The sequence below is a fragment of the Berkeleyomyces rouxiae genome, assembly GCF_048999995.1.
Source record: "Berkeleyomyces rouxiae strain 22BRR77 chromosome Unknown BrBRR77_ptg000008l, whole genome shotgun sequence".
NCBI lineage: Eukaryota > Fungi > Ascomycota > Sordariomycetes > Microascales > Ceratocystidaceae > Berkeleyomyces > Berkeleyomyces rouxiae.
In genome coordinates this window covers 1444414-1467376 of record NW_027396498.1, presented here as the reverse complement: position 1 = coordinate 1467376, position 22963 = coordinate 1444414, and the positions used below count along the sequence as shown (strand labels likewise).

At 48.8% G+C, this 22963-nt stretch overlaps 5 protein-coding genes across 5 annotated transcripts; all 5 read right to left on the bottom strand.

Annotated features, from left to right (window-relative positions):
* Positions 1-3570: 3570 nt before the first annotated feature.
* BROUX77_006557 (uncharacterized protein) lies at positions 3571-4110 on the bottom strand (the record flags this gene model as incomplete). The annotated part of the gene is made up of 1 exon (XM_073751555.1): positions 3571-4110. One exon carries the CDS (start codon positions 4108-4110, stop codon positions 3571-3573), a length of 540 nt encoding a protein of 179 aa, XP_073603626.1.
* Positions 4111-5954: 1844 nt separating this feature from the next.
* Positions 5955-7645, bottom strand: BROUX77_006556 (uncharacterized protein; the record flags this gene model as incomplete). The annotated part of the gene is made up of 2 exons (XM_073751554.1): positions 5955-7416; positions 7494-7645. The coding sequence occupies 2 exons, from the start codon at positions 7643-7645 to the stop codon at positions 5955-5957; spliced, it is 1614 nt and encodes a 537-aa protein (XP_073603625.1).
* Positions 7646-15159: 7514 nt separating this feature from the next.
* On the bottom strand, positions 15160-16179 carry BROUX77_006555 (uncharacterized protein; the record flags this gene model as incomplete). Its single annotated transcript, XM_073751552.1, has 2 exons — positions 15160-16040; positions 16137-16179. 2 exons carry the CDS (start codon positions 16177-16179, stop codon positions 15160-15162), a joined length of 924 nt encoding a protein of 307 aa, XP_073603624.1.
* Positions 16180-17721: 1542 nt separating this feature from the next.
* BROUX77_006554 (uncharacterized protein) lies at positions 17722-18513 on the bottom strand (the record flags this gene model as incomplete). Its single annotated transcript, XM_073751551.1, has 1 exon — positions 17722-18513. The coding sequence occupies one exon, from the start codon at positions 18511-18513 to the stop codon at positions 17722-17724; it is 792 nt and encodes a 263-aa protein (XP_073603623.1).
* A 528-nt stretch (positions 18514-19041) lies between these two features.
* Positions 19042-22752, bottom strand: BROUX77_006553 (uncharacterized protein; the record flags this gene model as incomplete). Its single annotated transcript, XM_073751550.1, has 1 exon — positions 19042-22752. One exon carries the CDS (start codon positions 22750-22752, stop codon positions 19042-19044), a length of 3711 nt encoding a protein of 1236 aa, XP_073603622.1.
* Positions 22753-22963: the final 211 nt, after the last annotated feature.

Below are 22963 nucleotides of genomic sequence, written 5' to 3'. Positions count from 1 at the left end.
AGTATTGTAGGCCTATTACTGCAAAACGCTAGTTGGGCTGTGGTGAAGGATATAGCTGGCCTCGGGTTACAGGACGGCTACTAAAGGGCGCGGGGTGTTATTTTTTTCATTGAAGAGAGGCCTCAGAAGTTGCGTGTTAGGTAGAGCAAATTATGGGGACCAGGCGAGTCTTGAAACGGAAGATGCGCCATATGAAAACTGTTGATATTCATTACGTACTGGACCTTCAAGTCTCAGCCATGGTTTTCCTGCCCGAGTATATGGACACAGGGTCCTTCCACTTTGTAGGGTATGTAGCATGGATGCGGGAGTAACCCAGTTCTTAGAAATGAAGACCTTGTGTTCAGTGCTCTGCAGAGTGCAAACAGATCTATAACTGGTTGACACGCTCTGACTACCGTTCTACGGGTTGTCTATTTCGGCAGGTTTCTTCAAGGCGATATTCCTGCAACTAGTTCAGCATCAGTTATTCTAAAACAAGGGACTTGTTGCGTAAGATTCGTAAGTTGAAGTTCATAGATATAATTCAAGTTGCCATCCTCGTCCATAGGTAACTCAGTTTAATTTAGGCCTGGGAAAGTTCGGCAAGAGCAGGCGTCATCGAGTAAGCCCGGGCTTGAGTGAAGACGGAGATTGGAAAGACGGCAACGATTGGAGCCGCAGTGGTGCTGGTACGGTAGAAAAGGAAGAGGGTAATCCAGTTACTGGAGAGATTATTTGGTGAGCAGGATAGCTTGAAGGTGACGTGGTATAACGAAGTAGCACACTGAGAGGGGGTGGCATTGGGAAATATGCCCTGCCAAGTCTAAATATGTGTGGTAGGCGGGATTTTCTTAAGAATTCAATATCCTTAGTGTCACTCTTGTCGATGGGAAGGTGAGAGACCCTATCAAAATGGACAGGCTAAGTAGAGACAACATGCCCTTCATCGAAGAGGTTGACCCTGAGGTCATGTGGAAAGAGGCTCTTAGATCCACAATCTAAAGATCTGGGTGGATAGGATCTTCTTTCACAATGCTCGAGGAGGAATACGTGCAAAAGGCAAAGTCAAAGATGACTTAATTATACTCGTGTCAGGAGAAGCCGACGTTCTTGTTAATAGGTTTTGAATAGCATTCCTCATTTGTATTATTAGCCCCTAGATGACGAGGGCATTTTCCTTTCTTCTACTTTTTTCTAGGTTTAATCTCAGCCTTTGAGACGACGGCTAGCGCGAGGCAATTGTTTCGTCGCTCTCGTTGACTAATTTCACCATAAATAGACCCCATCACTTTATATGGTGAGGGCCGGCTTTCTTAGGGAACGTTGTTATTGAGATGGTAAAAAAAAGAGTAACTCGATCTTCATTTTAACACTGACGAATGCTGTCCATCACATCGTGACAGGATTAAAGAATAGTCCTCATTCGTAGAATCTGTGTTTTTCTTCCAGATTGCGCAGCTCCATGACGTAGTCCAGAGAGGTGATTTCAGCGTTGCTAAAAAGGTACTCGAGATCTCGAAAAACGTTGACCCAGAGTTTTTGGTGTACAAAGTTTGTCTCTTGGCCGTTCTGCGTCATGATATTATGGCGAACTCCCCATAGAGTAGTCGCATAACGAACACTCAGGGGAAAATTTCTCCAGAATTTGGGGATAACCCCGGTGTAGTCACAAGTCAGATCCTACTACACAAAATGCCAGAGCTGTCCTGGGCTCCAATAGTTTGCCATACTGAGATTATGTATAGTGGGCAGACAGTTTATCATCTACACACTGCATAGATATCCTAACTAGTGAGTATTCCGTTGATGTACTCGAATAATAACCCCACTCTGTTCTATTAGACATTGTACCACGTATCACAAGATCTTGGTGACTATAAGCCTCAAGTTTCAGCAGACCAGGAAATACCCAACCCTACCAAGCCAGCTCATTGCTAAAAATCCAACTTGGTGGGAATTTACAACAAACAGCATCATTTGTCTTAACTAATGCTAAGCTATTCACACATAGCCAACGCCTTAATGGTGCACGGCTCCTCTCTATCAGGCCCAACCATTTCGCAACCTCTCAACAAAGTGAAGGAAACTAATCAAAGACTTCACGATACATTCAAAGTTTGGCCATGATGTTGAAACTGATTTATCCAACTGATATAGACCTCCTGGAGTGTCTCTGCACAGGCCAAGCCTCACAATGTATAAAACCGGCGGCTACCCATCTGACAAGGAATATTCTCCCAGCCTTGTAATTTTAGTTCGCAACATGGTTTCCAAAATCAAAGCACTTGGATGATACCACGGGATAAAATAACTGGGTCAACGGCAACATGACATTTCACGGTGTATCGGAGGTGAGCTTTGCCTTAAATGGCAGTAATTCCATACAGTCAATGACTCGGCTTCTTGTACCCGTACACGTCGTTCGAGTCTCGGACCGATGTGTGTGGAGTTCTAATTCGCGGTTTGAATAATATTATTCACCTGTACTATGCAAAGTATTCTGCATAATAACAGTGTTACATGCATCTTGCTTTTTATGGCACCTATATAACGAAGTCAGAAAATGCGCTATGCATGTATGCATGTGCTATTGATATCGTGAGTAGAGGATCTGCACTACACTCTATACCTTCCTACAACCAACCCCATGACATGGGATATACTATTTGCAAGTATTGGTGGACTTTGAGGATTCGGTGTGTTCTAGAATATTGTTCCTTGGTACAAAATTCGTAAATGGCCTTCTATTTTAAATTCTCAAGTCCGTGCTATGTAGTTGTGTTTGTAGGTTCACCAGGCATACCAACATATGGAGCCACTCTGTAGATATTAGTCCTAGGATGCAGGAATTCGAGACAAGGGGAACAGGACAATATCAAAGCAGCCATGTATAGTTGTATGTATTTCTATAAGTAGTCAACTATGCATTTACCAGTGCGTATATAGAATAGAAGCGGAAGTAGACGAGATGACTTGAAGGAAGAAAGGGAGCCTTCGCCGCATGTAGCCGTGAAGATGAAGAGAAATCAAGTCTAAAACAAATTAGAAGACAGGTTTAAAAATAGACAGAGATGTAGGGACTGGACGGTTGTGACATGTATGGGACTGGTGTTGTGGAAACAAATTCTGACGGATGAAGGGGGATCCCTGTCGAAGAGTTGATTTTTTGAAAGACTTTGATGATTTGCGAGTCTTTATTTTGCCTGTCTACTCGGCTCGTGCGTGATTTGATTTGATTGTCTTTATTTTACCTGTCTACTCGCGAGGTATTCTCGACATACGACAGGGGACTAAAACTAGTACCAAGAAATACATACAGAAGCTAAAGAACCAAAAACCCAAAATCATGCAAACAGAAAATCCCCACAGCACGAAGTATAATGACGGAGGGTCCCCCGACCGCCCAGCGCAATGGCTGTCCTTCGCTTGTAAGGCCCCAAACAAGACCCCAAGCCTCGGCCTTTACCCTGTAGAAGACCAAACCCAAAAGAAAGATAGAACATGACAAAGGAAGAGTAACAAAGGAAAGACGGGAAGTAGAGAGAGAAAGGGAGAACGAGCAAACAGAAGAGGGTGGCAGCGCGCGCGCTAAGCCGAGAGGCCCGGGGGAGCCCCCGCACTGGGAGGTGGAGGGGCGGGCGGTAGTAGGCTCGACGGGGAGCGAGCGAGAGGGTCGGCGGCCTGTGGGCGCGCCTCAGTCCTCGCACGGCGGTGGGCGAGCAGCACAGTAGGTGCTTTAGCTGCCTTGGCGGCCAGCCAGGTGGCCCCGCGCTTGGTGCCTATCAACTTCTGGAAGAAGCTGCGGGACACCCGCTGTGGGTTCCAGGGGCAGACCCAAACATGCTCTGGGGCGGTCTCCGATCCGCAAAGGGGGCAGGAGAGCACGGCGTCCTCATGTTCGAAGCGGCGATGGTAGGCCGCAAAGTCGCCATGGCCGGACAGAGTAGTCAGCACTGCGCGGGCGAGCTTGCGATCGGTCTCGTCAAGGAGACTTGACCAAGCCTTCTTGGGGGGTTCAACTGGGCGGTGCAAATGGGGTCTGATGGCGCGCCCCTTCTCTGCCCACCAGGCGCGGAAAGCAGAGTCGAGACGGGAGCGGAAATAGTGGCGGGCCCAGGAGAGCGACATGCTGTCCAGCCAGGTGTTTGTCCTGGCCTCTAGCTTTGCTTGCTCATCTGCGAGCTCATTGCCCGGTTCGTTTTTTGGCGAGGGGGCGACATCTTGAACTCAAAAGTGCCACCCCGAGGGTTGTAGGAGGGAAGGTTGTTGATTGATTGATTGATTCTTTATTTACCTGTCTACTCGCGAGGGATTCTCGGCATACGACAGAGAGGGAAGGTTGTGCCCAGCGCAGAGCAAGATATTCGTGTGTAGTCAAGAGGGAAAGAGAAGAAGAAAAAAAAAAAACAGAACAGCACAATCCAAGAGATGCCAAAAATTGAACCGAGGCGGACTTGAACCGCCGACCTTTTGTGTCCATCCATTCTAAAATGAGTGTTAGACAAACGTGATAACCAACTACACCATCGGTCCTTGCTTAGGGAAGACTCTAATGTCGTTCAAAAGTTTCACAACATTATGTGTTAGGGTTAGGGTTATAGACTCGGCATCCCACTTGACTTACAAATTCTCGAAGCGTGTAAATTACCGCTGAGCCAAAAACACGGACATTTATTTGGACTCGCTTACTTAGTGTGGCTTCTATCTTCCGTTATGTACGCTGGGCTATACTTGACCCTCCTTGCGCATGCTAATTGGCAACTTGGCCTCTTTGTAGTAATCCCGGCAGCGATAGTTTGACATGAATCCTAGCACACAGCGTAGAGATCGTTAGACAACAAGAACAACAAAATGTTCCATCTTAGTCACCACTTGGAATGGCGTAATATTCACAAGACCAACTAGTGCATTGCTCATTCCGCTTGTTTCGACGTGGCATTTACTTGTGAATGCCGAGTCCGCTTTCTTTCTGGTCCAAGGCTGATACAACTAGTTAAAAAAATACTAAAACAAAAGCACAGTCGATGACGTCAGAATGGCAAATCCAAGTTTTTCTTTTCATCTGGTGATGCATGTAAAGAGTAACCATCTCCATGCTTATAAAAAACCACAACTACAAACCTCTGGTTAAATGACAAAGTAACCATCGACAGTGACTATTTGCGGAAATGTTCTCGGCTATTAAGCCAAATAATCTCCGTGAAAATTGCAAATATGCACCCAAGACTGACGATTGAGCAGCTCATCTTCTCGCCGTTTTGCTTTGACTAGTCGACTACACTCTGTAATATCAACAGAACGTCATAGTGTCTCTTGGTATGGCGCACATATTTCCTTGGCGCTTTTGGTATCTGGAGTTTGCCAGGACTACAAGTAGCGGGCTAGAACCATGTGGAATATGTGCATGTATGTACATAAGCACCGGGTATTATAGGAGTGGCGCTATAGAGAAAATAGACTACCTGACATGTAAGACGACAATCTGAGAGCTATTGTTATGTAGTTAGTTATGCGAAGATCAGTGGCCACCCATCACTGGCTATGTAGCATTCGCAAAGATGATGATCAAGTCTCGGCAATTAGTCGAAGGGACATTATCACAAAGGTCGAGGCATAGTTATAGGTGTTCTAAACCAACATCTATTATAATGTAGCAAAAGAGAAAAATAAAACGTAACACAATACATGCTGAATTAATAGGTGCACTGTATATAGTACCCCGGAGTCGAAAAAAAGAAAAAAAACGAGACAATGATGATGCGAATTTTGGGGTGTGGAAAGAATGACAGTCAATGAGCGGAGTGCCAAATCTACTGCAACGAGATTTGAGCTGATGCAGTGGGTATAACTGGATGTGAAGACATAATAAATGAAGAAAACGTGGTAGCAAATGAAATGGAAACGAAGGGTGCCAAGGTGGTGCCAAAGAAGAAGAATAAAATGACTCGTTCCAAGTCTTTTGAGACTCTTGTTTACACGCGGGCCTCGTCCTTGGACATGTGAGTCTCGCCCTCACCAGACTGCTCAGCGGCGGTCTGCTCAGCGGAGGAGGTGACGTGGTTGGAGGAGTCCCACTTATGAGAGGTAATGGGGTTGACACCGAGGATGTACATGGTATCAATCTCCTCCAGAGAGCGGTCCTTGGACTCGATGACGAAGAAGAAGACAATGACAACCAGGGCACCGCAGCATCCAGCAAAGACCAGACCGTAAAGGTAGCCAATGGCGTTGGTGATGAAGCGTGTGAAGAAGGAGATGAGGAAGTTGAACAGCCAGTTGGAGGCAGTAGCCAGAGCCATGCAGGGAGCACGGTACTTGGCAGGGTACAGCTCAGCAACAACGGCCCAGACCAGAGGACCCCAGGTGGTGGCAAAGGCGGCAATGAACAGGCACGAGAAAACAATCAGAATGTTTCCGGCGGTGGGGGTGTTCTGGGGGTTGGCGTGGTCCAGCTTGTATTCACCGACAAAGGCGAAGACGAAGAAGCACATCATCATCCAGGCGGCACCAATCATCAGAGCGTTACGGCGGCCAGACTTCTGAACAACGTACAGACCACCGAAAGTGCAGACAACGTTGACGGTACCTAGGATGATCTGAGTGACGTAGGAGTTGGACAGACCGGTGGCAGAGAAGACAGTAGTACCGTAGTAGAAGAAGAAATTGGCACCGGTCAGCTGCTGGCCAGCCTGCAGGACAATGCCCAGAACGGTACGGTAAAGCATGCCGGGGCCGGTGAAGATCTCCATGATGTTGGTGTCGACAGCAGCTCTCTCCTCCTCAAGCTTGACGCGGATCTCGGTCAGCTGGTTGCTCACGGAGCGGTCGTTCTCGTCAACACCGGCCAGCTTGGCAATGGTGGCGCGGGCCTCATCGACGCGGCCCTGGCGGTAGGCAAAGCGAGGAGACTCGGGCAGGACCAGGATACCCAGACCAAGGATAATGGCCCACAGGAAGGAGATACCGTTGGGGATTCTCCACGAGGCGGAGTTGTCAATGCCCTCAGTACCGTAGTTGATCATCTCAGCAGTCCAGATACCGAGGGTGATGAAGAGCTGGTACATGGAAACCAGGACACCACGGATGATGGCGGGGGCAGACTCGGACTGGTACATGGGGACCGAGACGGACAGGGAGCCGATACCAAGACCGGTGACGAGACGGCCCATGGCAAACTGGACCCACGAGGACGAAGAAGAAACCTCGACAATGGTACCAATGCAGCAGAAGAAGGCGGAGACGGAAATGCAGAGGCGGCGACCCAGGGTATCGGCGATCTTGCCGGCAACCAGAGAACCAAACAGAGCACCAACACATAGGAAACCAACAATGGTACCCTGGCGGGCGGCGGAGAACTGGTAGGTGCCGTCGCTGGCGAGCTCACCGAAGCGGCGGGCGTAGTCGCGCATGGAGAAGAAACCGGAGATCTGACCACTGTAGCGGAGAAGACTGTGTTAGTAGAGCAGACAAAGCAAAGACGGCAGGCCGGGAGCGGCGCCGGAGTAACTCACCTCACGTAGCCAAACATGAAACCACCGATAGAGGCCACACAGCCCAGGAAGCAGGCCATGAAGGTGACGCGCTGGGTAGCGGCGTCAGGGTTGGCAGACGACGAAGGCTCGGCCTTTTCGACCTGGTCGGTCTGTCTCTTGAGGAAACCCATTGTGGAGGGCGAGGGCGGGATGAGACAATGAGAAGAGATGTGTGGGATGATCACAGAGAAGAACAAGTGGCACTCAGCAGAGAAGAGATGAGATGATGAAGGAGATGACGAGTGATGATGGATGGGAGTGAAGAGACAGACTTTTCGGACTGGATGAAGAGGCGGGCGACTCCAGACTTTTATTCTCGAGCTGAAGCCGGCGAGCGGGTTCGTGGGGAAGAAAAGAAGACGCGCAAGGACAAAAAAGAATAAAAGGCGATTAATTCAAGGCGACCAGACCTCAACAAAAGAAGAAGCCGCCAAACCTGGGCAGTTGCCCCCTCGGTCTGCCATGACGTTAGGAAAACGAAGGTTCCCAATGGGGAAGACGACCACTACTTTGGCAGGTGCCCATTGGCGTCGGCACAGCGCACTAACAAGTTTGGCGGGGAACCCCCGAGAAAGAAGCGCGAAGGTCGGTAAAATCGGTAAATTGCCGGGATTAAGGCCTGTTTGTCGAGGGAACCTTGCAGTAGGTCATGTGCCAACGGAGGTGCCTATTTTGGCGTTTATGCAAGTGCTGGATGTTTTGATCTCACGTACATAAATACTTTGACACCGTGTGGGGCCCCACGCAGCGACAAGGGCACACACGCACTTGCCTGAGCCTGTGGTGTATTTTTGTTTTTTTTTCTGCCGTGCTCAATCCTTTGCCGTATTTTACACTTCTTTTAGCCCCAGTGAAACGGCGCCGGGAGCAAAATAGCGAGCAAATGTCAACCTGGCAGACGGGCGCGCTCATGCCCGACTGCGAATTCTTTTGGCTTTGCCTGGGAGGAGGGGCGAAAAAAAAGAAAAATTACAAAAAAAAAAAAGGGCTGCGATCTTTGGGAGGAAAGAGCGGTGCTGTTTGCTCTTTCTTTCTTTCTTTCTTACCTTATTATAAAATCCCTGTCGCGTGACGTGACTGCCGCGACAGAGAGACAGCCAAAAAAAAAAAAAAAAAAAAAAAAAAAAAAGACAAACCCAGACAGACAAACACACAGTTAATCCCACGTTAAAATAAGCATCCCCAGCATCAACGACGACTTCAATAAAACCCCCTCCAATTGACCGAATATAGCACAAGCTAAATCTCCTATACCAGCTACCAGACCAGACCAGCGCTCACAGAAGCGCCGCCAAGTTCAAATAACACCGGATGGTCCGAGATTCGGTCCGCTTGTGGGGCCCACTGGTTTCGATTTTGCGCGCAACCACAAGACCGAGGGCACCAGACAGACAGATCAGATCAGATCGTCTGGAAACCTAACGCGTCAGGCTCTGTCATCCAGGCTCCCCAATGCCGAAACCACAGCTCCGCGGGATTGATTGCAGGTGGAAACGCTGTCTGGAGATCTCTGTAGATGACAAGACAAGAGCAAGTACTTACATGGCCAGTTACACATAGTTAACTAGTTGCCAAACTCAAACTCCAAAGTACAGCTAACTAGTTAACTACGCAACCGTGTATCTTGTAAGACCGAGCAAAACCCTGCTCCAGGCTAACCCTACCGCAAGCCCACCCGGCCGTTCCCTTCCTCTGCTCCCTCCCTTGGTGCCGCACATAACAAAGCCTGCAAAATCTCGCTCCCCTGAACAATGGAGGCTCTGCGGCAGAAGCCAAACGAGGTACATGCCTACAACATGTGTAAATGTGTACTGCAGCACCTAATAGTCCCATGTTGCCATGTTGCATCTGGCTGTATCCCTGCAAAAAGGGCCGGTTGGTTCTTTAGTTAGTGACCAGGACTCGCCAGAGAAAAGGGAGACAACAAGTACAACGACGACACCGACAAGAACATCAAGAAAGACAGGTCCAACTGTGCATATCAGTGTATAGTCAAGCCATGTATACAGAGACCAGTATAGACACACACACATACGTCCCTCTCCATTTGAGCAAACGTCTCGTCTCGCCCACTTGCCCGCCATATCTCCATCGCCATATAACCCGATGACGCTGTCAACCTGCCGGCGAGACTTTGACACTGGCTGGCGCCCCCTTCTGCTCTCGGCCGTTCTCTGTGTGCATATCATCCTATCCTGCAATACTCTCCCACATGGCGCATGAATGATTCCCTGATCATCCCCATTTCCCCGCCTCTCATGTCTATCCATCAGTTTTATCGGTTGGTCCTCCTCCCCCCGTGCTTTTCTTTTGTACTTGACATCCGGGCCTACTCCAGACTATTGATCTCCTCCCCGCCACCCCCGGAAAACCTCCACAAACCACACATGTCAGGCGCAGAAAAGAAAAGAAAAAGGACATCTTTCTTCTTTATTCCGGTTGATTGTCCTTCCTTCTTCCCTGCTTTTCCCTGTGCCACTTTTCGGTGGACTCGGCTTATACGCGGTGTTTCTTTTTTTTCTTTTCCTTTTTTTTTCTCCATCTCGCTCTCCTACTACGCTTGCCCCAAATCATTCAAACCCCCCCTCCCCGTCCTTTTCTTTGCCTGCCCCCATCTCCTCTGTCTATCTCCAGAAACCCAGAGAATAAAGTCACGATCAGACCAGCAGGCCCGAGTCGGCCCATGGGGTAATTTGGTCTGAGTTTCTTTTTTTGCTTCTGCGGATTCGTCCTTGCTTGCCCGACGCGTAGGGCATAGCCCGGATTTCTCCAGTTTTGAAAAACAGGAAAAGATCCAAGCTGTTGAAATCCGGAGATGCCTACTAGCAGCCTTATTGCGTGGTGGCTTCCGACCCCGTGGAGTATTTGTCTTCAATGCCTTGTTTATCTTTATTTTTGCCTTGTCCGGGGTTGTGGCAAGTCATGACAACATCATGAGGAGACAAAAGAAACTCAACGTGTGATTGTGACACTCAGCCAACCACCATTTGCCAAAAAGAACCCCGAAAGAAAACAAAAAAGACAAGGGTTGGTCCGACGTTGACGTCAGTGCCAATACCACACCACCTTTTGCTACAACTACTGCACTGTAAGAACCCTTCCCATAAAACTTCTTCTATACGCAAGTTTCCCCCAAAACAAAAGAAGCCCCCTTCTTCGCTTGTCAGTCAAGCTTAACCGAGTAGTTGAATCTCAGTGTCGCCTCCATTTTCCTCTTCTGTATCCCCCTCCCCTCCCTAGTTGCCGGTGCCATTTTCCATGTCTTCATCTCTCCCTCGCCCACAGTAATAATGCAGCTCTACCCACCAATATCTGTCTACAAGGACAAGCAACACGCTGTTTGACATGGAAACGAGAAAACGGAGGCTCTTAAATCACCCTTGTCTTCTATGCATTCGGCCCGAGAGGATCAGCCCCATTAAATTCAATCTGATCTGCCATCCCGGGACTAGCAATGAAATGAATGACACGCTATGTCCTTGCACATCGGCTGGGTTAGCTACACACAACTAACCCTAGAAATAACAAACCTCAGAAGACTCTGGATACTTAATACATCACCACATAAGTTTGTGCGTTTATGCCCATCTTGTGCTACAAAATAGAAAAAAGCGTAGAAGCAGAGGCTATGCTTGATCCAAACTTCCTTTTATCCTTGCATCCTGCCCATATTCTCGTCCCCTTCCATTGATTTCTTTACGTCTTCCTTTGTTAAACAATGTCTGCCCTCTCTCCCCGTGCACAACACAGCACAGCATAGCATAAACCAAGACTTGGACTCAATACTGCTCCCAACTCTCGCTCCATATTAGTTTTATATTCTCCTCCACGCGTTGTCATAGCAAACATGCGCACACGCGCCACAAAAAGACAATGCCAGGGGAAACAGCGACAAGAGGCTCTGCTCCTCCGACAAAAGCTTCCTCTACGATCCGGCTGAAGGAGAGCTAGGATCTTTTGAGCCCATTTCCCATTCTCCATTCCCTCGTAATCGCGACCGCGTTAGTTCTGGGGTGAAAATGCTCACCTGACCCTTCAGAAACTTCAAAGGCGGGGGGGATAAAACGGAGAACTGGGCACATTACCAGATGAGAACGTCAGCTCATCTGCTTGTCCCAGCAAGATTACTTGAGGGTCCTGACTCTAGGCTGGCTTCCTTTTTGTTCCCTGCTAGAACTTGTACAGGCAGCTGTTTAAAATGGTAGGATTCCATGTTTACGTATCCGGTTTCTCTGTTGGGAAAAATTCGATATAAATGAGTTACCAAAAGAAATTGAGGCTCTGCGAGTCTCCCGTTTCACTGACGTTTCTACTAAACTTTGAGGCTCAGCGAGCCCGTACAACTAGAACAGGGTGCACAACAGCTCGCTAAGCTAGCCCAGACTCAACGACAACCTCCAGTTTAACTTGAAGCAATAATGAAATTGCCCCGTCGAAAGCACCACACAACAGACACTTACTTGCCAGGCCAGGCCATGGTCAAGGTACACCACACCATGTCAGCTTACCGTGTCGAAAAGAACGTTTTAGTTCTGACGAACGTACGAGTTCCTGGCCTAGAGCTCGGCCAAAAGCTCGGCCCCGAGTTTAGATTTACACTTGCATTTGCACACTAGTATTGGTGGCATGTTGTTAGGCCAAATACCAATACTAGGCGGCTCAACTTCGAGGAAGCCAGCAGGAACCCTACGGTCACAAACCCTACGGCGAAGCATCACCTACATGGTTACACACAGGAAAAGGGTCTAACGTAATGTAGAACATGCAATGATCTCGAATTATCTCACTGGAAGTAACACTTGCCAATAGTCTTGCAATCAAAAATTTTTTGTTTTGCTTTTTCCGAATAAGTAGTCAAGATAACCAGGCAAAGTCTTCAGTGACAATACATTTGCACCATAAATAATATCCTGTATTTGCAGCCTCTCAGATGCTACCAACCGCCTTTATTTCCCTTGGACTTCAGTGGCCCAAACCATAACCGCAAGCAGAACAAAGACATGTCAGTAGTCTTTCGAGGTTTCGAATGTGATCTCGATGACGAGGAGATTTTCTTTGAAGAGCGTGATGATGTTTGAGATGGGGTGTCCCCTTTATTCTTCTTTGTTTTTTTGTTGGTTTTGTCGGTGGGCTTCCAAGTTATCTCATGGAACACGTGAGGATATAGGTCTTCGTCGTCCACTATTTCAAGCAGCTTGGGCTGGGTACTCTCCTTAGTTTTTAAAGGGGTAGTCGAGGCTCCATTTTGGCCGGGTTTTTGGCGTTCTGTTGAAAGGTCGGCTTCTTCATCGGGTGGCTCTACGATCCGAATTGTCTCAACATCGTTTTCCATGTACGGAGAGGCAAAGAATGCTCTGTCATGATTGCGTTGCTGGTTTCTGTAACCTTGATCACTTTCGAAGCTGTATCTAGGATGATTGGCATTGAAATTATACCACTGGTATTGGCGGATATATTCATTGGTGTCCTGATGGGTAGTGTACTTGGTTGTCTTCTGAAAGGGATATTTTCTGTTAACCTTTCCTACTGAAATCACGACTGGCTCTGTGAGCTGGAAAAGCTCCTGGGGAAACGCACACTCGGGAGGCTCCGGAATGAAAACCAGTTGTACAGGTTCCAGATGTGACCTCTGTTGAGGATATATTTCTTGAAAGGCGTAGTTGCCCATGTAAGCTTGGTTCATGGTCCAGTCTCCCGGCGACGCCAAGATAACCGAGTGAGGGAGTTCTGGGAAACACGTAGGCCCGTGGTAGATTCCAGGCTCGGTCTGGCGCACGGCGCGATGAATTTCACGTAGGCGACGGCTGTCGTTGCGTCGCCGGTGAGAGGCACGAGACTTGATCTGTTTAGAAGCCTTAGCTCTAGAACTAGATTTACTTGATACTGTCTTATTGTTACTGAAGATGACGAGAACTATGATAGAGGCGGCTATGAGGACAGCAAGACATCCAAGAACAGCAGCAATTGTTGTAGCCCGGCGTTCTGAAGGGGAGCGGGTATGAAGAGAGACTTGAGAAAATTCAGACCTAGAGGAGACTAAAATATTGTGTGGAGTATTGACAGAGTGAGAGTTATGGTTGGGTGTGTTGACTTTCCATGAGCGAAAGTTTGAAGCACTGGAAAGGCGAAGTGTCGATATATAACCAAAAGCTAGAGAGGGCATTCTGACCATGAAATCTTTTTCGGAATGGCTACACCGAAACCATCAAGATAAATGACTAGATTGAAAAAAACGTGTCTATGAAACACAGCTAAAAGGTAGTTATAGAAGAATTATATTATTGTTCATCAACCCTCACTAAAAGTGCTACAAAGAAAGAAGCCGGGTTATGCTGCAGATGTCCAAGATGCCCTATCAACAGAATCAGAGACAATCACGCAAGAGGCTTTTCAGGCAAATAAAACCCCCAAACAGAATCACCAGCGCTTGCCAGAAGATGCTCTAGTTTGCCTCTGCAAAAGTTCATCTCAAAATCAAGCACACATCATCACCAAATGTTTTGCGTAGAGCCCTTGTCATTCTCCAACATGTATCATTGTCACGTCAGCTTGCTGTGTCATGAATTGAAACGAAGATGTGCTAGATGGCGATGTTGCTGGTGTGTATTGCCCCTGGCTACTTCCGGTCTCACCCTGGCTTGATACCCCTGACGAGCTGCGGCGTGATTGAGAGGAGGCAGATCTAGATCCTAAAAGTGCGTCTGCGCTCATCAACATGCTAGTGTCTGTCTCTCTTGGCCCGACAAGCGGACCTCCCCGGAGAGATGCTGTTGATGCTGGCCCTTGTTCCCTGACAATGACACGTGGGGCTGGAACAATAGTGACAGTCGAAGCCACATTGCCTTCTGCGTACGGAGCGGTCGACGCCTGCGACCAGGATTGTTCTGGCTGGGCGGGGACTCTGCCGTGACCGTTTCTTGGATGAGGCTTTCGTCCAATGTTTGTAAAAGGGTACGAGTAGTTTGTTGGTGTTGAGGCCGGACCAGGAGACATCAACTGGCGGTGGATGTAGAGAGGCCGCTGGGCTTGTCCCATGCTTGTGTTGGAGTTTTTATTCATCGTGTCTGTTTGGGATTCGGAGTAGGCGATAAACGGCGATGCTGATTGTGTTGCTTTTGAGGTCATTGTTTCATCGAGCAAACAGGGGGCTAGATAAAGAAGAGATGAGATGGCTTTGGTGAGTTGATTGGAGAGACTGGCAAAGAGCCAGAAGACGAGATTTATACCCGCGATTCCAAATGATTCCTTTGTTTTGTCCCTACATTTGGCTATCATGTTTGTTGGCCAGTGACCAGCACGGTCTGGAATGCAGCTAATATGCAACGAAGAATGTTTCCCATGTCTGGTCAGATCCATTGTTTATCCTTCTAACAGACCAGGCAAAAACAAAGAAACAAATAGTTTTTATTGACACAACTGGTCAAACTTCATTATCGTCACACTACATGTTGAGTCAAGCCTGTGTGAGGGTCGCATGTAAGGATCAAAAAACTCATTGGGCCTCACATGCGAAAAGGATCATTTAGCTTTCTCGGGCCACTCAACCCGAAGACCCACGCATCCAAGATTTTATTTTGTATATCCCTATGTATTTCACGTGACACACCAACCCTTGAGCTTCATTCGTCTATTGGTTGAATGGACGTTAGTGGTTGCAGACCATACCACGGCAGCAGATAGGACCGGCGCAAATGCGACACCATTGGCAACGATTGAGCCAAACCACATGCTCGCCCTGGTGGGGATTCATGGGCAACCCATGCATGCCGTGGTGAGCATGTCCTGCTGGGTGGCCATAGGCAATGGCAAACCCATAGGGTCTGCCAAAGATGTCTGTGGGTTGACCCCAGAGAAGCACTGCAGGTGGAGCGGCGGGCTGAAGATCAGCAGCGGCATGCCGTCTGCGCGCCGCCTCGACGGTTTGCTCCTGACCGTGGACATGCTGAGCAAAAGCGGCACCACCGTGCCGGGGGTGGTTGGGAAACCGGTTTCCTTCAACCCTGTGGCCAACCATCAGGTTGGCCAGGCCATGGCCATAGCCCCGTGGTTCAGCCACGTTCTCCCTAGCCTGTCTCCCTCTTTCGGCAGCATGGCCAAACTCGGACAATACAGAGCTATTCGGAGCCCAATCTTCTCCATCCTCAGAACGGGCCTGTGGGAGATCCCTGGCCCAGCGCTCTACTCGCCCCCGTTGAGTGAGGGGATTTGCTGGAGGCTGGATTCTCCGTTCAAAATCCAGAGCCCCATCCCGCGATAGTGTGGGTGCACCTCTAGCTACTCCCACGGACGATGAGCGTCCAGAAACGGATACTCCACTTGGCAGGCCTTCAGCCTGCGCGACAATGGTTCCTGACTCTGAGCCAGCCAGGATATCATCACTCCCCACCTCGCTGGTAGGAGTTGACATGGCTCCCTGCCCGAGCCTTGGGCTGGCAGGAGAGGCGCGGAGAGTCCCTGTTCTCAGGCGATTTGTTTCGCGGACAGGGCTCAGTCCGCTTGCTGATAGCGTCGCAAAGGATTTCGTTACTAGTAGGAGTTAAGAGAGTTAGAATGATGCCGCGTCGTCGAAAGAGTGCGTGTATGACTCAATCGGAGGATAGAACTTGGAGGAGAATATCTTACCGGACACAGCGCCTCGTCTCCCGCGGCCTGTGAAATGGCTCATAAAATTTGTGTGTGCTGATAAACCTTTTCGAAGAATGGAGGCGAAAGAAAATTGAAGGCAATGATGCAAGTAATGGAAGTGACAGTGGTTGTTTGATGGATGTCTCACAGTTGGAGAGTTGGTTGGATGAAAGGGAAAAAAGAAAGGATGGAAGGAAAAGTTGGAGGGGGTGGTATCACTGTTTGGACAAAGAAATTTGGTTGGCACCCGTTTGAACCGTTTGCAGGCTAGATAAAAGAACGTCTTTTGTGCCCTGGTTGCCGTCTGTCGCCATCATTGAAACATTGTTTTGGGAGGGAAAAAGTGGCACGACTTGACAAGATTGGTCTTTCATGTCCACGAGGGTATTTCCAATGGTTGAATAGTTGGTTACTGAGACACGAAGATGAAATATCACTTTTGTGCTGAAAAGTTCGATGCGCAGAATCACACAGGACCTGTGTAGAACACATTACTAAGAAAATAATGGAACAAAAGTCCGATAAAACAATCTGAAGGTTGATGAGAAAGTAGGAGGCCAACTATTCATGTAACTGACTATAGGGCTAGACCTTAACTACACCAAAAGTGACTTGGGGTTACACCGTCGTCAACTTTTGTGTAGCCCTACTTATTCCTTCCCGGAATGACTGTATCTACCACGTGTCCTCTGACATGTAGCCTAAGAGACACAGCCCAAAGTAATCTCAGGTTGTGGTTTCTGCGGCAATATCAACCTAGAACTATATAGTAGAACTCTTCACGTACAGTACTTCAGACCTAGCCGACATCTCTCAGTTAGGCCACAATATTGTAGACTTGTTCGCTATGTATGTACAGTACCAACTAACCATGCCCAACTGCCATAGTCATAAATGCCAAAATACTTTCACCAACTATATTGTTGTTTCCGACAAAACAACTCTTGGTGGCGGGACATGGGGATGGCCCACGATATGCCTTTTATATTATCCAAGTAACTGTGGTAACAGGCGACGTTGAGAGGTCTTTGTAGTGGACGGTCCAAGCTGGCTGATTTTGGGAGTCTCTGAAGCTGGTCAAGGTTGATTATAGGATGGAAATCAGAGAGGGTCTGAACAAGCTCGCATATTCTGAACAACGGGACGTATCAGCGAGAAGACAGAAGGCAGCTAGGCGAGGATGCGTATCCCCGTCATTTATGTATTTCATTCCATTGGGGAAACTGTGAAACTATTTCATTCGAGTTTATGTCGTCATTACATGGCAACTAAACATGGACGAAGGACAAAGTCGGAACTGATACGAATGTTAAGAGAATTTAATTATTCTGGCATGAATTAATCCTTGAATAAGGATCTCGTGGAGCACACTTGAATATTATAATGATGCAGTTTCATTCAAGACCCCAAGACAGGTTTACATTTCCAACTCCAAGACGGAATTTCATTTTCGTGGCCTCCATAACCATGTGTAATAAACAACGCTGTATATCATGTTGAGTGTTGCTGCAAGTTTCATCCCTATGGTACTGTTTTCCCTTGAAATAATTAAGATATCACAACAGGCTTCCTCACTGTCTCTTCATTGGCCCACTGCCTGGGTTGTAGTTGTAGAGTGTGAGACTGTTCTCAAGGGAAGATTAAAGGTCCAGGCCGACGTAGACACCGACTCATCCCTACCTTGGTTCGTGGCTTCTTCTGTACCGGTGCTGAGCAGACCTGCCGTCTGGAGATTGGGTCCGCGCAATAGAGGCGGCGACATGGACATAAGGGTCGACAAATTCATAGCCTCATTTCTACCCAGTGCAGAGCTTGTCATGTCAATCGCAATTGGAGATAAGAAGGCCCGCATAAGGCTATTCATTCGCGGCGTCCGAACACGGGCATTTTTGCCACTGCCTTTCGACGCGCGCTTGTCAGCAAGACGTCCACATGTTCTACAGCAGAACGGACACTTGCAACTGCAACGCGGGGCAGCGCGGCGATATATGGCCATGATGCCGTCATAGAGTTGGCGGAAGCGGCCAGGTGGTAGTTCCGCTTGCTTGGCGAAAGCACAAGAGCCGCTATCGAAACGTACTGAGATTAGGAGTGGTCTAAAGCGGAAGGAAGTCGCATTTTGGGGACGCAGAGAGGTTTCTGTGGATATTTCTTTGTCTGCAGGTGGTAGAGAAGCCCTGTTGACACCATAGGCATATATCACGCCAGTGCCGGATTTCAAAGGCATGTTTAGCATGCGAGGACAGAGAGAAAGATTAGACGATGTAGCGCTACCGATAATCATTTGCTGAATAATGGCCTCGATAACAAGCAAGCGACGGGAGTGTGGAAGAGCGGCATGGGTGGGGTGGTCGCCAACACAAAAGACATCCATATCGCCAAACTGGAAGAGGGCCACATCAGGCCGGCCGGGAATCCGGTAGATGCCATAGTTCGACATGTTAGGAGTAGAATAGGTGTGGGCTGTTTATATTAAAAGATGATGGGCTGAGGTTCTGGAATACAGGCTGCGCTATGATGCTGGTATCAAAGGCCAAAGGAAAAGGCGGTGAAGCGGAAAAGGCCGCGGGATTGTAGATACAACAGACAGGCTGGAGGCAGGGTGCGAGAATACAAAAGACAATAAGAATAGTAGAGCTAATAGAGCTACTTAGCTAATTCATTAAAAGTCAATAACAGAAAAAGGTAAAAGAGTCCTGAAAAAAGAAAAAGAGCAAGGAAATGAGAGGCATCAAAACAAGAGGTCGGCAGAAGAAGTGGGGACTCGGCGCTTATTAATGGGTCGCGATGGCGTCTATCGCGCCTGTACATCCAATAAATTTGATGTATATAACGAGGTCATCTGTATAATCAGAAATTCTTGTCTACTATTGCATCTACCGAGTCTTTCTGCCGTTTAATTCTACCCACTCCCCAATAGCTCTTTGATATCTTCAATACGTGCCATCTTCTTTTCTTCCTCGCCCATCATTCCCAGACTTGACGCTATAAACTTCTTTCTGTCCTGGATCTTCAACATGCGGCCCTCGACGCTTCGCTTAACAATGAATCTGTAGACCTTGACCTCGGCGGTCTGACCCATCCGATGTACACGGTCAATAGCCTGTGCTTCCGCAGCAAAGCTCCACCATGGATCCATCATATACACAGTCTTGGCCTGCGTCAAATTGAGACCGACACCGCCAGCCTTGAGACTCAGCAACAGTACAGTAAATCGTTTGGATGCAGCAAATTCGCCAAGGACGGCCGCACGTGCCTTTTGCGCCATGCTGCCGTCCAGACGCAGAAAGTGCATGCGCGCGCGCTTCAAGGCCGGCTCAATGATATCAAGGAAGCTGGTAAACTGCGAGAAGACGACCGATTTAGATTTAGGGTCCTCTTTGCGCAGGGCTCGTAGATTTGCGACCAGTGCCATGACCTTTGACGACGAGTCGTGTGAGCCCAATCGCTGCAGACTGATGCGCGTGTTGGGCTTAGTATTTTGCACAGTTCCATCTGCAGCTTCATCCTCTTCAAAATCGTCGTCGTCGTCGTACCGCACAACTTCATAGAGTTCCCGAGTATTGATGACCTGGCGGCAGGTGACACAACGCGGTTGTCGCCCCTTGTCAGTTTCATGCCGCATATACTCAAGTAAACACTTTTTGCATGCCGAGTGCCAGCAGCCAGTCACCGTCTGTTCCTCCATGGGCTCGTCAGTGCAGATGGGACATTCAGCCTCGGCTTCTTTCCGGATTTGCTCGAGCGCATGAGCACCAAAGCTATTAGCCTTGGAGCTCTCACTGGCAGCGTCTTGGTCGACATCAGCCACGAACTTTTGTAGTAAATGGTCGAGGTCCATATCATCAGCCAGGCCATCTGAAGCATCAGCTCGTGCCGCTTGATCGGCCTCTTCGGCAAGGAGGGCTTGGTTTCGCACTAGCACAGGATGGCAACACACCTGACGCAGACGCAAAATTTGCGCAAAAATACTGGTATAGGCTTTGAGTACCGTGCCGTTGGCCATGTTCTCTGATAAGCTATTTTGCGCCATGGCCAGCACGTGATTATAAATGTCACGCTCTGTCTGGGATAACTCAACCTCGACAATCTCGACAATCTTTGGAGGCAGTGGTACCAACGGCTCACCAGAGGGCGTCTTCATGTCCTTCGTCCGGCGCATAACCAGTGGCTCCAGCACAGTCTGGACAACGTCCAATGCCCGCACAAAATTACGCGCCTCGAACGGAAGCGTGATAAAGGTCCGCCAATATGAAAAATTGTTCCATGGCTCAACCCCAAGGAAACGGACCAGGCTAAACAAATCCTCGAGTCTATTGACCACGGGAGTACCCGTCAAAACCCAGCGGTGATTAGCAGCTAACCCATAGCATGCTTTAGCTGTCTTGCTGATGCGATTCTTGATGGTGTGCGCTTCATCAATAATGATGCGGAAGAATTTTATTGAAAATAGACCATTGTGGAACGTCTTGTCGCCGTTCCGGGCTGCCAGTTGTGAGAACTCAGACAGTACCACGCCATATGACGTGATGACCACATCGGGTGCCGAGGAAAGTGACGTGCACATGGCCTGAAGATTGACGTTCTTTTCGGCGCCGTAGTATACATACGTCCGGATGGTGCCAGGCTTACTGGCCTTTTCAGCCTCACTTTGCCACTGTGCAAGCAGTGACATGGGCGCAATCACAAGTGTTGTTAATGGCGCAGGCTGAGTGGTCGCTTGTGGAGCTGTGAGGATATCAAATACAGACGTGGTTTGGGCGCCGGACGCGGGGGAACTCTCTTTGTCTCCAACATCAGGGCTGCTCTCCGATCTAGTCTGTTGTTCGCGCCATCCGGGGCGATGCGAGTGCACAAGACTGAGCATCTGAATGGTCTTGCCTAGACCCATCTCGTCAGCCAAGATGCCACCACGACAGTTTTGTTCTTGAGCCTGGAACTTCAACGACATCTCGCCACTGTAAGGATTAACGTAGAACTTGTCGATACCGTCGATACATGGGATATCTTTGCCGTCACTGTCCTTTGTTGGCCACTCGTATTGCTCCCAGAGAGGATGCAGTGAAAGCTCACGATGTGTCTTTTCGTCCTTTTCTTTGCTCATCATCCAGTGCAGCGATTGGCGCTGATATGGCCTCAAGTCCATGGCAAATGTATCTGCTGGTGTTGCTTTTGGTGTGTTGAAATCAAAGGACTGTGCCTTGCGATATAAAGCGTCAAGTTGGTCCTGCTCTAGAACTTGCCCCTCCTCGGGCTCAGTCGCCTGTGAGAGAGATATAGGGTTCTGAGTGCTGGAAGGCGCTTCCTTGGCCTTGACGCTCTGTTCGTCTAATTCGACAGCCTTGATTAAACCCTCTCGTAGATCCTTGGTGTTTGGTTTTTCTTTGCCTGCTGCTCCGGTTGACACGGGCGATAGGTTTATCTCGGTGAAAAGTTTCACCAATGCCACCTGCCGCAGCCTCAGTCCCCGTTCTTCGGTTGTCTCTTCATGTTCAAACACGCCACGTGCTGATGTGTCTGGCCCCTGAAACTTGGAATGATCAAACGCCGAGCTCAAGAGCTCCGCACGCATTTGGATGAATACAGTGTCATTAGTGCGCAGCCGATCCGGTGTATAGACCACTGTGCCCTCAAATCGAGCTACCTTTTGGTCCTGCAGAGTCGAAATCCAAATAGCCGCTTCCTTGGCAAGCCGTCCGACTTCCTGGCCAGCCTTGTTTGTGAACCGTACCACAACGTCAACCTTTTGCTTTGCCCCTCTCAGCGCAGCGCCTTTTAGCTTTGGGTGGGTAATTTTGTGCCTCTCAATGTTCACCACGTCACCATACTTGACTAGATTCGTGCCGCTCCGTGTAGCCCAGCCCTCGACACCAAAAGAGCCGATATACCGCGCTGTTGGCTTTGCCTCACAAGCTGGCAGGTCACGCCACAATGTAGCTGCCACCGAGTTAACTTTGGCATCCTGCACAGATCGCTTATGTGTTGCCTCGAGACTTCGCCATGTGCCATCGAAGAACATGTTGACTGCCAGCTCAAGGTTGTTGCCACAATGATCGCGCAGAAGGTTTAGTGTAGTGCGTTTGACCTTTTGGCCGACAAAGGCTTCAAATGTTGCTTCATCAAAGGCGACGGTCGCATCGGGGGACTTTGGTTGGGGACTGGTATCTCGCTGTTGTACAAATAGGGAATCATCGTCATTGGCTGGTACGGATACTGATTGGACTGGTCGCACGGGTACATGTTTAACAATAGACGCAATGTCTGGATTGGCATCTTGCGTTATTGCTGGTGAAGACACATGCTGAGTAGAGGGAGACGTAGTGAAGAATCGTTTTGGCTTGCGCTCTACGACGAGGGTAGGTTGAGAAATTGGGCCAGGCTTAATAGCCGGAACTGTTTGAGCCGGCAGGGCTTGTGTCGAAGTAGGTTGCTTCACAAAAAAGCGCATTGGCTTTCGCTCAGGGCTTACAGGCACAGGAGGCTTTCGTTGGGTTCCAATGGGCACGAGATATGATTCTGTGATATCGGCAGCGGGGGGTGTCGGCGTCGAGACATCGTTGTCTTCGGCCTTTATGCGCGCCCGTTTCAGAGGCGGTTCCGAAATGTCAGACATGGCCAGTTGGTAGTTGTAATTGGGTAGATGTGTGGGATCGGATATTTTGTCATCAAACGAGCGTCGTGTATTCATAAAACGCGATGTGATATGATGACCTCTATTGCTAGAAAAGTAGACTTGTAAAGAACAAAGAAAAGACGACAAATAGAAACAAGAGGGAGTGGGAGCCAAGAAGTCAGGGGGTTCGAAATAACAGCCTGGACACTCT